The following is a 13,989-nucleotide window of genomic DNA, read 5'->3' on the forward strand; positions in this document are numbered from 1 at the left end:
TTTTTGCAGATTTAAGGATCTTGGAATTAGATCATCTTGAATTTAGGATGGGCCCTATATCCAGTGACCGGTGTCCTTATAAGAGAGAAGGATATTTGAAACAGGCACAAGGAGAAAGCCATGTGAAGACAGAGGCAGAGAGTTATGCAAGCTGCAGAGCCCTAAGGTGCCAACAGAAGCTAGGAGAGGGGTATGAATTGAATCATCCCTCAGAGCCTCCAGAAGGGGCCAGCCCTGCTTGATATTAGACTTCTGGCCTTCCTGGTTTTTCAGAACTGTGAGAGAATAAATTTCTGCTAAGCCACCCTACCTGTAGTAATTTGTTACAGCAGCCCTAGAAAACAATGATCTATCATCTACCCACTACATGCTTTTTATTTTATAGTGGAAGTACAATTCTAAAAAACCAGTTCTACACAACCTCACAGAGTGTTTTCTGCTCATATTGGTATTCTTTAATATCAAGGTGACTTCCAAAATTTTCTATTTCTAAACTGCCTCAATGACCAGAAGATCACAGATCCATAACTCAATTATTGGTGATCACTACCTTTTCTGACAGAGTAAAATAGGAGTTCATTTTTTAGTGAAATATCAATGAAGAATAATCTCTAATTGAAATTTGAAGGGGCTTTCTTTTTACATCAGTGGCTGCCTCTCAGCCTCCTCTGTCCCTTTCTTCTGACTTTAAGCCCCAGGGCTCAGTCCTTATTCCTGCTCACTTCCTTGGTGATCTCACCCAGTCTCATGACTTTAAATACCACCTGTAATGCTGATGACTCCCAAATTTACAGCTCTCATGAACTCTGGACTCTTCCAGCTGTAACTATCAAAGATCTCAGACTTAACATGCTCCAAGCAGTCTTCCCCTCAGGCCTCTCCATATGCTTCCCTATCTCAGATGGTGACAACTCCATCTTTTCAGCTGCCAAGGCCAAAAACCTTCCTGGCATCTTTGACTCCACTTTTTCTATCTTGCATCCAATTCATCAGCAAATCCTATTGACCCCCCTCCCTTCTAATATATCAGAATCCTACCATCTCTCACCATCTCTACTGCTTCCCCTGGTTAAAGCCACATTATGATAGTGTTAGAGTGAGCAAATTAAACCTAAGTATCATACAATAATGAAATAATTTACTTCCAGATTACTAATTTACTATCAATATCTACCCAAAGCAGTTTATATATACTGTGGCTTAAAAATTCTAGCAACAGGAACAAAAAAATAACTAAATTTACATAATAAAAACCTGAATGCTATACTGCAGATGTAATTACAACCATGTAAAAACTGCATAGCGGGTGGGGTGCCTGGGTGGCTCAGTCAGTTAAGCATCCAACTTCGGTTCAGGTCATGATCTCGCAGTTCTTGAGTTTGAGCCCCGCATCGGGCTCTGTGCTAAGAGCTCAGAGCCTGGAGCCTACTTCGGATTCTATGTCTCCTTCTCTCTCTGCCCCTCTCTTGCTCGTGCTCTCTCACAAAAAGTAAACAAACAAACAAACAAATAAATAAATAAAATGCATAGGGGGAAATGTCCAGAAGCAAATAATATCAGTATACTTTCAACTAACTGTTTTACATACACTAGCCAGTTAGTTTTCTGTTGCCTGCAAACCAGTTTTTTTGTGACTATCTTTGTATAGATGTATCATAATTTATTCAACTCTTTCTTCTGATGGATATTCAGACTGTTTGAAATTTCTGTTAAAACAATGCACCCAGGGGTGCTTGGGTGGCTCGGTCGGTATGGCATCCAACTTTGGCTAAGGTCATGATCTCATGGTCTGTGGGTTCGAGCCCCAAGACAGGCTCTGTGCCGACAGCTCGGAGCCTGGAGCCTGCTTCGGATTCTGTGTCTCCCTCTCTCTCTTGTCCCTCCCCCATTTGTGCTCTCTCTCTCTCAAAAATAAAATTTAAAAAAAAAAATGCTTCATTAACTCATGTGCATAATTTATGTACTGTGATTTCTGGTGTATAAATTCTCAGAAGTTGGTTAGGTTATGTTCCTTTTTGTGATCTTTCACATAAAGGAAAAAATAAATGTAGACGGTTAAAAATCTACCATACAGAAAATATTACAGTTCAAAGTAAGTCAACTTCTTCCTACAACCTGTGTCTTCCCAGGGGTAATTAGAAGTTTCTTGTCAATCAGAAAAACTTCCCTATAAATGTTTTTAAACATATTTACACACAAATACACATAATTGGAATCTTACACCTTGGTTCCTCAATTTTTTTTCATTTAATGCTATCCCTCACAAGTTTTTTTTCCCATATGAGCAAAAGGAAAAGAGTAAACCCACTGCTTTGGAAAAACTAAAGCCTGCAGAAAATTCACTACACTGAAATCAGTATCAGTAGGTAGAACTGGACCCGGAATAAAAATATCCTGAAACACAGGATATATACTTCTTGAGTATCAGATACTGCTAGGAAGGCTACATTTGGGCTTTCTATAAAACTAACAAAGCTGGGGCACCTGGGTGGCTCAGTCGGTTAAGCGTCCGACTTCGGCTCAGGTCATGATCTCACGGTCCGTGAGTTCGAGCCCCGCGTCGGGCTCTGTGCTGACAGCTCAGAGCCTGGAGCCTGTTTCAGATTCTGTGTCTCCCTCTCTCTCTGACCCTCCCCTGTTCATGCTCTGTCTCTGTCTCAAAAATAAATAAACGTTAAAAAAAATTTTTTTTTTAAAAATAAAAGTAACAAAACTGGTTAGAATCAGTGTTTCAAGAGTTTCTCCCTGTCACAGTGCAATAACCCCAAGCCTCAGCACACTGCTTTTGTCTGTATATACAGTTCAAGATGAATAGGGCTGGCCCTTGGCTACTTTAAAATGCCAAGGATTTATCAGCTGCATCTCCAATTTCAGCACCACTCAGTGGGCAAGTACACAGTGCTATCAAATCAAAGGCTGATGTGAGATCAAGTGAATGCATTCCTCAAATGTGAACTTCTTCTAGAATATGTTTAAGTCCTATCTCTAACTGAAATTTAAATAAGAATTTGAAGGGTAAAAAAAGACCTATCTCAAAGATTATAAGGTTTTTATTCCCAGTCATGTAGACTCTAGACATACAGAATACAAGAGGTTAATAACATTCAGTGGAAAATCACTGGGATATACAATTGAAGTAATTCAGGAGGGAGAGCTGATCTGGAAGAAGAGTAGCTCTACTTGTGAAATGGAAGACTGTCCTATGTTGAAAAACCTTCAGGCATTAATAGGATGAGAGACTTTTTTCAGACAAAAGCCTTTAATCCTGTCCATGAAAATAGTCCTCTAGAACCCCAGGCCCAGCCCTAGCAATACAATGTATTTCAGTTTTCAGGAATTTTGATATATGGATGGTCTCTCCAAAGGAGACAGCTAGTTTAAAAAACGTGTTGAGATCCAGTTCAATTGCTGAAAACACAGCCCATGGAGAACTGGGGAGCAAAGGCACACTTAATGTGTCTCAATTGCTTCTTTCATCTGCATCACTTTTGGATCTTCTATCTCCTTCCTTAAAGCTCCCAGACACGCATCCATGCTTTTCCCAGTGCGCCCACCACAAGTTCAGGCAGGGCAGAGCACGTACAAGCCACTCTGGACAGTAGAAAATCTATTAGCAGAAGGAGCCGTGAACCTCAGGTGAATAAGCCGTTTAGCCCTTAAAAACTTCAAAATAAAAAAGTAATTGTGGCCATTCTTCAATCGCCTTCCAAAAGAAGGAATTCACCCTTGGGGAGCAATGGAGTTAGGTATATTGTCTTGTATGCAGGTACATTAATAAGACTCTGGAACAGAAGGAAAGATTTTGAGGACTATGGCTTTTGTGGGTCACCCAAGTGTTCTGACCCACCTGCCAGGGAACAATTGCTAAATTCTAGGGTCTTGGAAGGAAATAAGAAAGGTAAATAAAAAGACAAGGTATGCCCTGGGCAGTTTTGTAGTGTAGTCCAAATTTAACGAGGAAGATGGACAATGAAAACAACTACCATATGATCCAGTAATCCCACTCCTGGGTATATATCCAAAGGAAATGAAAAGCAGGATCTTGAAAAAATGTAACTCCCATGCTTATTGCAGCATTATTCACAACAGCCAAGACAGGGAAACATCCTAAGTGGCCATCAACGGATGAATGGATAAAGATGTGGCTTATATATACAACTGAATATTATTCGGTGGTAAAAAAAGAGAAAGAAATCCTGCCATGTGCAACAACAAGGATAGACTTGGAGGACATTATACCAAGTGAGGGAAGTCAGAGAACGACAAACACTAGATGATAACACTTATATGTGAAATCCAAAAAAGCCAAATTCCTAGTAACAGAGGATGGTGGATACCAGCAGGTGGGCGTGGGAGAATTGGAGAAACGTTATTTAAGGAAATTAGTAGACAAATTCTGGAGCCTAAGTGCACTAGGGATTATAGTCATCAATACTGTATTATGAACTTCAAGGTTGCCAAGAGACTAGATTTTAATTGCTTTCACAAAAAGAATTATGTGACACGATAGAGATGCAAACTAACTCTATGATATTAATCATAGGGTAATCATATTGTAGGAATAATCAGAGTAATATTTAATAAATAATTGTATCAAATCAACATACTGTACCTTAAACTTACACATTATGTCAATTATATCTCAATTAAAAAAAAAAAAAAACAACACTGGGGCACCTGGGTGGCTCAGTGGGTTAAGTGTCTGACTTGGGCTCATCTCACAGTTCATGCATTTGAGCCCCGCGTTGGGCTCTGTGCTGACGGCTCAGAGCCTGGAGCCTGCTTCAGATTCTGTGTCTCCCTCTCTCTTTGCTCCTCCCCTGCTCATGCTCTGTCTCTGTCTCTCAAAAATAAACAAACATTAAAAAAAAATTAAAAAAAAAAAAACAAAAAAAACACTGACAACCTCCTTCCTGGATCAAAATGCCAAAAGTTGAGAATGGGAGAGCTGACCCCACCAAGCACTCACCTCACCAAGCACCAATGTGAAGGGCTGTAAGGACTGGCTGGGCATACAGGTGGGAGAGACTCCACTGGAGGCTCTCCGTAGAGAAGAGAAGGCCTTGAAGCTTTTCTTTATGCCTTTAACCACAGTACATGGAATGCACTCTGCCTCCTTGTGGTTTTGTTACTCCTACTCATCCTCCAAGTCTCAGCTTAAATGTCATTTCAAGGAATTCTTCCCTGGCATCCCGATTCTACCCCCTACTCCATCAAAAATTTCACTGCCTACCATACCTCCTCTGTATAACTATTGAAGTGTATCTGTCTCCTCACACTCTAAGCCCTGAGATAGGCACCATGCCGGAATATTTTGCCATCTTCTTCCTAGTGCCCAAGGCAAGGCCTGACACTTAGGAATTTAACTCGTATTTATTTAATGAGTAAAGGGTGAGAGCCAAGTAAAAACGACTATCATTGTACGTATTTTCTTTATTTTGCCTATTAATACTGATGTAGCTTGATCCAGACCTGCCAACCTCCCATGTAATGACTATATGGTAGTCCCTGGGTAAGCCCAAATTTCCACTAACTTGAGCCCCTCTGTATCTCAGTTTCATAGAATGGTCCTCACAAACACGGTGGCCAAACTGCCCAGAGGTCTTCCAATCAACAGTCAGGGTGAAATGATTTATAAAGGGTATTAGTTTGCTAGGGCTGCCATAACATATCACGGACTGGGTGCCATAAACAACAGAAATTTATTTTCTCACCATTCTGGAGGCTGGAAGTCCAAGTTCAAGGTTGGGTTCCACTGAGGCCTTTTTCCTCTGCTTGCAGAAGGCTGCCTTCTCACTGTGTTGTCACCAATCCACCAGCAGAAAAGAGCTGAAAATAATTAGTGACTTACATTTTCATCATGATAGAGCATAAAGCACATTTGTATAGGGAATCAGGTATCCCAAATTTTGATCTGGGCACAGTTATTGATAAATATCCATATAATTGACTCCTTGGTTAAGAATTTACTCAGTTATAAAATAAGGGACCAAGTAAGATGATCTCTAAGGTCTGTTTCTGGTCTAACAGTCTAGCAATTTCCTTGGAAGAATCAATTTTCTATCCCAACCTTCTATAGATCTACTGATCCATGGCACGAGTTAGCTGCTGTGATTTAGCAACCTGGTAGCTAACCTCTAACAGATTGGTCAGAACCAAAACATTTAAGGAATAGTATAATTTTCTGGTAATACTACTACCTTTCTTCAGTTACACAAACCTGAAGTGCTAATAACCAACACAAATCAGCCCACCAAAGACGTCAGCTTTCCTTCTAACAAGGGATATAAATTTAACACACTGCCACAGATTTCCTTCATTTCCTAGTATTTCGCTTAGGCTTAAACCAAATTTTTTAAATAAAGATTTAATTCTCCAGATTAAGTAATTTTATACCTATGACACTTCTGTCATGTCTTCACTGCTACGGTACAAATACAGTTGGTGAGAAAAAAAAAATGTGTTAAGAATAATAATGAGACTTTTTAGCATTTTTCTTCAAAATAGGTATTTATTATTTAAAAAAATGACACAAACTGGCATTTTATGACTCACAAATTATGAAAATTTTTTAAGTAATTTGTCTCAATCCTCCAAAAAAGTGTGCTCTGTCTTTACAGTCTTTAGTGGCAGTACATTTTGATGGTACAGAAAATAACTCCCAAACATTCCATATAACTTGTCAGAATGTACAAAGATACGGCAGAAGCCACAATCCCTACAGTAATTAAAAAAAAAATTCAAGTTTAAGTGTTACTGAAGTTATATAAACAGGGTTACATAATAGTAAACACCTGTGTGTAATTCTGCAATGCAAAAATGATTAGTTTTGTATGTTTTCGCTCTCTGTATGTTTAGTTTTATATGCTTCAGCCTTTCCAAAACAAATGCAAAAGCTGAAAATTTTCCAGTTACCTAAAACTCCAAAAATCTATCGTGCTGTGAAAAAACTCTTAAAAGCAGCATCGTTTAAATAGTGGTTAACTCACAAATGCGTATGCAACCACCACAACTACCCTCACTGTTACTCATTGTGTCAGAGTCACCAGCTTCCGATCCAAGGCAGAACCAGATGCCGTGAGGAGTGGGTACGCAGCCTAGGGCATCGAGGTGCTTGCTTGGGGCGGGGCGGGGGGGAGGGTCAAAATGGAAGGAACTTTCCTTACAGAATCCAAGAACCTGATTAAAATCAGCTCCTTTAAATTCTTTAATCCTTTTTGACCCCCTCCCTCCTCATCACTAAAATATAGATGGTACAAAGTCTTCACACAAAAGAGAAAATTTTTGACACTATTTTTACATCAATGCTAGTAACAACCAAGTTAGCAGAAAGAACTACAAAATGCAAATGTTAAAAGGTTTCCTTACTAAAGGGACTACAGATTAAGGTAGGCGCCAATCGGTTTCCTTAAAAAAAAAAAAATTCAAACACATTTTAGAGATCAGAGGTCAACACTATTTTAAAAGGCCTTTAAAGAAAAAACCCGAGGCCGTTATATCCATATCTGATCTATGTAAATCACCCTATTTTCAAATAACGGACATAATTTAGTATTTAAATTAGCATTGTAAGCAATAAAGGACAAAAACAAAGTGCCTACTGAACTTATATACTTTATGATTGAGATGGTAAATGTGTGTTTTACCACAATTAAAAATAAACAAAAGAAGGGTACCTTTTGAGAACATATCAATAAGGACACCGTGAAACTGTGCAAAGCACACATACATACGCCTCTGTTCTTATCAGAGTTGCACCGGAGACTGCTGCAGCAGGCTGGGCATACACACCAAAGCTGAGGCAACGCCTGGGCAGTACTTCGAGACCACACTGACCAACCCCCTTTGGCATCTACAGAAGCAGGGGTGTTCTCTCTCCGGCTGGCTGTTCCTTCTGGAAGAGCTCTTTGATCTGGGCTATTCGGCCATAGAGCCTCTCTCTCAATGGAGGGATGTGGTAGCTAGGGTCCAGGATGTTTGTTACTCTGCGCTCTCTCTCTCGCTTCCATAACTTGTATGGGTGGGGAGGAAAAAATGGTCGCCCTCTTTCTCTTCGAATCTGTAACGTGATTCCACTCACAGCAAGCATCCCCCATACTGCCAGGATAATAAAGTCTAAAAAAACAACAGAAAAGCAGTTTGAACTCTTGTCTCTTAAATACCTAACACAGATCTTAACATTTAACTTCTCATAGTTTAAATCTGTGTCATTCTTTCTCAGTACAATTAAGACTTTTTGGTGAGTTTGACCAAACATGTATATCTCCTCATTTACAAACCAAGGAATAAATAAGGAAGCTACGGTTTTATATTTTAAAATAGGAATTTCCTAATGATGGCATTTGAAAGTCCAGACAGGCTGTAAAGGAATCAGTTGTTTGGATCCTTGGAACTCCAACATTTTATGACCAATGCCCACAGGCATAGTTGTTGTGTTTTCCTGCAGGTGGGGTGGGGAGAAGGCAGTCATCAAGATACACCTCACAAACATACACCATGGAACAGGAGATGCCACCTTGCTCTTTTTTTTCCCCATTCCACTCAATATTGGGCCCCACCACACTCATAGGGTGGATTTAGAAATGCATGGAGAGAGTCAACACACTGTAACTGAGCTTCCAGTACAAGGCTTGGCAAAATGTTGTCTTGTATGTAAAATTTCCAAGACAACATGGATTTTGAGGTCTCTAACCATCAACCTCCTATCCAATGAGGGCAGGCTCAGCATAATAGAGGTAAAGATATTGCAATCACGATTGTGCTTAAATATTTTCCAACTCTAAGATATGCTTTCCCGTCTTCCATGTTTTAACATTTCTGAAACCAATATATCTTACACTCACTGTGAATACTTAGTTTAGTCATTTTCTCTTCCTCAAAAAGTTAATGGAAAACCTTTAACAGATAGAATCTTACAACTGTGGAAATGGTAACACTTCTAGACTGAAAATCACTTTTTCACTTTCAATTAGCAAATTAGCAAATTACATGCTGCTTTAAAGGAGGGAAACAAGGGAATAACTTTAAAAATTAGGCTGTCGTTCTCATCCCTCATCCCACCCCAATCTGTAAGGTGCCAAACAGTTTTGTTCTCAGACTTTTTCTCCCAACTGGAAATCTGACCAGGTAACCAAGTAATCCTGGTTGGGAAATTTCTTAACAAAATTCACTCAGTAGATTTTTAGAAGTGTGAACTTCCACCACTTACAAATTTAAATTATTTGCTCCTGTGGATTATAAGTTATCATTAACGGAAGGCTCTAACAGCATTTGTAGGGCGTGGGTTTCCTCCTTTTGTCTAGTTAGCCTTCTTTCAATTGAGTTACCAAGTGCCCTTGTTGGCACAGGCAGGCCAATATTCTTTTTTTTTTATTTTTTTATTTATTTTTTTTTTTTTTAATTTTTTTTTTTTTCAACGTTTTTTATTTATTTTGGGGACAGAGAGAGACAGAGCATGAACGGGGGAGGGGCAGAGAGAGAGGGAGACACAGAATCGGAAACAGGCTCCAGGCTCCGGGCCATCAGCCTGACGCGGGGCTCGAACTCACGGACCGCGAGATCGTGACCTGGCTGAAGTCGGACGCTTAACCGACTGTGCCACCCAGACGCCCCTCAATATTCTTATTTGACTGTCACTCCAGTTCTTGGATTTAGTCTTACCATTAGTTTGAAAAGGCACATTTGTGAAAGCTCTGTGGAAATCCATGTTGAGTGCTCTCTTGAGTACATTCAGAGTGATATGAGAAAGGCTTGTGTACAAGTAACTGTCAAAGGCCAAGACCACCGAGTAGGAGCCAATGAGTCCACAAGTCAGTATGTTCAGCTGTGGAAGAGTGCAAGAGTTTAGGCATGGCCACTGGTAGAACAAGAAATTGTTTCTACGCCTCATTACTGGCCTCAATCACAAGGAATCACTTCTCCCTCAGGGCCCATGAAACGGGATCAAGTCTCAGAGCTGAATAAAGGCTACCTGGCAGGTTAAACTGAAAACCACCTTCGAAACCCATAGTGAGTTCTCAAAACAGAACCTTATAGAAAATGTCTTCCCTGTGAAAGAACCTCAGCAACAAAGTCTAATTACACAAAGAATGCTTCTTTGGAGAGACCGCTGAAACTAAGTACCCACCAGGCTGTGAATCATAGTGAGCCCAACCTCTCTGCTTCCACTGTCCAAAGCATATGGATGGTGGTGACCTGCCTACTCCACTTGATGAAAAACACTCTGTGATCATTATAATCAGAACTTCTCCTGCTTTCACAGTAATGAGGCTATTTAAAATTAATCATCTCATGAAGATTGTCCTACAGCTCTCCCCAGTAAATAAAACATGCAAAATGATGCAACACGTGAGCAAGTGAAGGCCCGGGACAATATAGTGAATGAATCTCACTGATGAAACACTCACTATTCTTAAGCAGCCCATGAAAACTACTGGAATGAGGACAGCTATGCAGGAGAAGGTCACCCAGAACACACCATCATCATGAAAAATCTTTAGGTTCCCTGAAAAAGCAAGAAGAAATCAAGAGTTAACAACAGGTTTACCAAGTTCAATTTCATCTTCTCAATATCTGAACACAGACACACATGGAAAGTTTATTGTAACAACCAAGGCATAGGCTGGCATTTAGAAATGAATTCTGACTTTTTTGATTTAATGGCCAATACAATCCCCTTTGAAGGATGTGTCTTAGAAGGTCAAGGGGTGGGATCAAGCAGGTAAATGCTCTGCATTTATTCCCAGGGAAATGCAGAAGAGGCTGGACGAGTCTAAACTCTTCCATTCACTAGCTGTGATGCTGGGCCTCACATTCCTAACCCATAAGATAAGAAGATTGAACTATTTTGTAGTTCAAACCATCCTCTCTTGCTCTATGCTTCTATCATTCTGTGATTTTGTACTGCAAAGTAAAAAGTGCAAGTAAATGGCATTCAGAGATAACTGTATGAAATCCCACCCAAAATGAACAGCAAAATCCTTTTACTAGATTTTTACCATCAATGCATTTCCTGTCCAGCCACTGCAGACTAGAAGATGTGACTCCTCACGTATCAGGAAAGATAGGAGCTAACCACTGACCGCACTCCTACTGAACCCTTCTCCAACATGCAGCACACCTGGGGTGACCCAGGAAGAATAGATTAGAACTCCTATTTATAAATTAAGTTTAGAGGCGAGGGTATAAGCTGGAAAATTATTTGATACTGATACTGACACCATCATTCAGCCCAACTGGAAGTGGCCCCATATCTTAAGACCCATAAATCCCAGAAAAGGGGGAATTCCATAGTAAGATCGGACCTTGGGACCACACATTCTGAGAAAGCGAACTGCAACGTGCTGCAGTGAGGTGGATTTATGGGTCATATTCTGTAGTTTAACTCTATTAACCTTCACAAAATACACATGCAGCTTAAAAAAAAAAAAAAAAAGTCAAGGAATCCAGGGATTGAAACAGTAGTCGTGATGCCAGCATGTGAAGACTGACCCTTTCAGAGTATAAGCTCTTGGCTGGCTACATAATAAGGTGAAAACAGTAGGAATTTAATTAGATCTGAGAAGTTAGCCGCCAACTAAAATTTTAATGCCTAAAAATTTTTTAAATTTTAATGCTTAGAAATGTTTAAAATTTTAATGCTTAAAAATAGGACTTTGCATCCACCGGAGACACTGATCCTAACTGTCCTTCAGCAATGAGTCAGTTCATAAACAAACACATTAACTATTAAAAATTCTAACCAATCATCCCTCCAACCATTAACAAAATAAGGGAAGGGAGCTTATTAAGTAGTTGATTTAGTGCTTTAGAATAGGGCCCTGAATATGCATTTTCAACAAGCCTCCCTGTGAATCTGTCCTTTAGGCAAATCTAAACATTGCTACTGAGCATCAGACTATCTAGTTTTTATATATAAAGGTATCTAGTTTTTTTATATATATTGCTACCTACAAGGGGGCCTGTGGGAATGAACTCATAGGTTTGCTAAAATCAGAACAAAGGGACTTGGAATAGTCAGTAAACACACAGGTTGTCAACTCTTTCTGGTCTTGGGGAAAAAAAGTCTTCAGAGAGCCAACCACACTCTGTCATATCATGCATTCTTAAGAGGTGACAGCCTCTTATATTCTTATATCTAACATTTCCATCAACTTTAATCTGAGGTTGATATATATAAGATATACACAAGAACTAAATTAACTTTAAGCTGAGGTTGATATATGTAAGAACATTATCACAAGAAGGAAATAGCCTAAAAGAGTACCTTAAAATATAAATACTCCTTTTTTTTCCTGCATTTTTGACAACAATCAGGAAATGTAAGTTATTATGCAACCGCAAAGGGCAGTAGAATGTGCCACTCAGGCATGTGGATTATTTTGAGCAGAAGGCACTCAAGACGCAGCAGAGTCAGGAAAAACTTCTATTGCTTCCTTAACTGCCTAAAAGAATGTAAATAGGGATCCTGGCCCAGGGAGAGAACAATTAACAGAGATAACTATTTTCTCTGAAAGACTTAACTGCCTAGCAGGGCAAACATCTGATTACCAAATGTCTGCTCTTCTTATCTTCTTGTCTTCTTGCTGAATTGCACCCCCAACCCCCACCATCTGAAACCCTGCACGCTTACCCCATTTCTTAGCTCCATATGACACAGAGGTCTGAAACTGCCTGCCTTTGGGTCTCATATTTTTCTGGGTCTCCTGTATATACAAAATTAAATTTGTTTTTCTTTTATTAATCTATGTCAATTTAATTATTTTACCAGCCAAAGAACCTTAGAAGGATAAAAAGGAAATCTTTCCTCCCCTACAAAAGAAAGTTAACTTAGAAAAGTTAACCACATTCTAAAAATTGACAGAAACTGAATTACTTTAAGAAAAAAAAATCTCTGACACCATCCCTGTGCTGCTGACCTAGAGGACAAGTAGGTACATTAGAATATCTGGGGTTTGGCAGACGGTGGAAATGAAGACCAGGAACAAAGCACCAGGTTCCCAACTCAGCTCCAGCAGAGCCATGCCCAGTTCATCTGTGGGATAAACGGAGCTTCTGCTCAAGATTCACCGTGTACTGGTACTCCCTAGAGTGCCACATCACAGATACAAATTTCCAGAACTCAGGGTGCCTGGGTGGCTGAGTCACTTAAGCGTCCGACTTCGGCTCAGGGCATGATCTCATGGTTCTTGAGTTCAAGCCCCACATCGGGCTCTGTGCGGACAGCTCAGAGCCTGGAGCCTACTTCGGATTCTGTGTCTCCCTCTCTCTCTCTGTGCCCCCCCTGCTCATGCTCGGTCTCTTTCTCAAAAATAAAAACATTAGGGCGCCTGGGTGGCGCAGTCGGTTAAGCGTCCGACTTCAGCCAGGTCACGATCTCGCGGTCCGTGAGTTCGAGCCCCACGTCAGGCTCTGGGCTGATGGCTTGGAGCCTGGAGCCTGTTTCCGATTCTGTGTCTCCCTCTCTCTCTGCCCCTCCCCCGTTCATGCTCTGTCTCTCTCTGTCCCAAAAATAAATAAAAAACGTTAAAAAAAAAAAAAAAATTTAAAAATAAAAACATTAAAACAAAACAAATTTCCAGAGCTCTACAGGTAAGGACCCAAGTCCCTGAGAGGCAGTAGTTGTACCTAGAAAGCCCAAATAAAGGTCTTTCAAACAAAAAACTGAACACACAAAACATTACATATCTCCTACCCAGGAAAGCGAAGAACATCACTGAGGAGACGAGGAAGCCCAACACTAATCCAACACACAGCATGCAGAGCAGGAGGATTCCAAATCGCCACCAAGCAGCTACCAAGAAAATCCCACCAACGCTTCCAGCGACGGCTGTCAGAATCAGACGAACTGCACAGAAGAAGATGAACTGTTTGACCAGAGGTGGCTTTTCCTACCACATGCTTCAAATACACAACACCATCACCAGAGCCAACCTTAGCCTTTCTGTAGGCCAGGTACTGAGGGGGTGACATGACACCAGCATGGCGGGG

General features: G+C 40.4%; 1 protein-coding gene across 3 annotated transcripts in view; it reads right to left on the reverse strand.

Moving 5' to 3' along the window:
• Positions 1-5,987: 5,987 nt before the first annotated feature.
• Positions 5,988-13,989, reverse strand: part of TM7SF3 (transmembrane 7 superfamily member 3) — a 37,323-nt gene continuing 29,321 nt past the window's right edge. The window contains exons 9-12 of one of the 3 annotated variants that reach the window (XM_049627191.1): positions 13,694-13,846; positions 10,407-10,504; positions 9,661-9,823; positions 5,988-8,115 (exon numbers count right to left, since the gene is read on the reverse strand). In XM_049627191.1, the coding sequence (XP_049483148.1) occupies positions 7,853-8,115; positions 9,661-9,823; positions 10,407-10,504; positions 13,694-13,846 (677 nt within the window). In that variant the 3' untranslated portion in view covers positions 5,988-7,852. The remainder of the gene's footprint in view (positions 8,116-9,660; positions 9,824-10,406; positions 10,505-13,693; positions 13,847-13,989) is intronic. The other 2 variants (XM_049627192.1, XM_049627193.1) reach the window with 2 other exon arrangements.

The sequence above is a fragment of the Panthera uncia genome, chromosome B4, assembly GCF_023721935.1.
Source record: "Panthera uncia isolate 11264 chromosome B4, Puncia_PCG_1.0, whole genome shotgun sequence".
Lineage (NCBI taxonomy): Eukaryota > Metazoa > Chordata > Mammalia > Carnivora > Felidae > Panthera > Panthera uncia.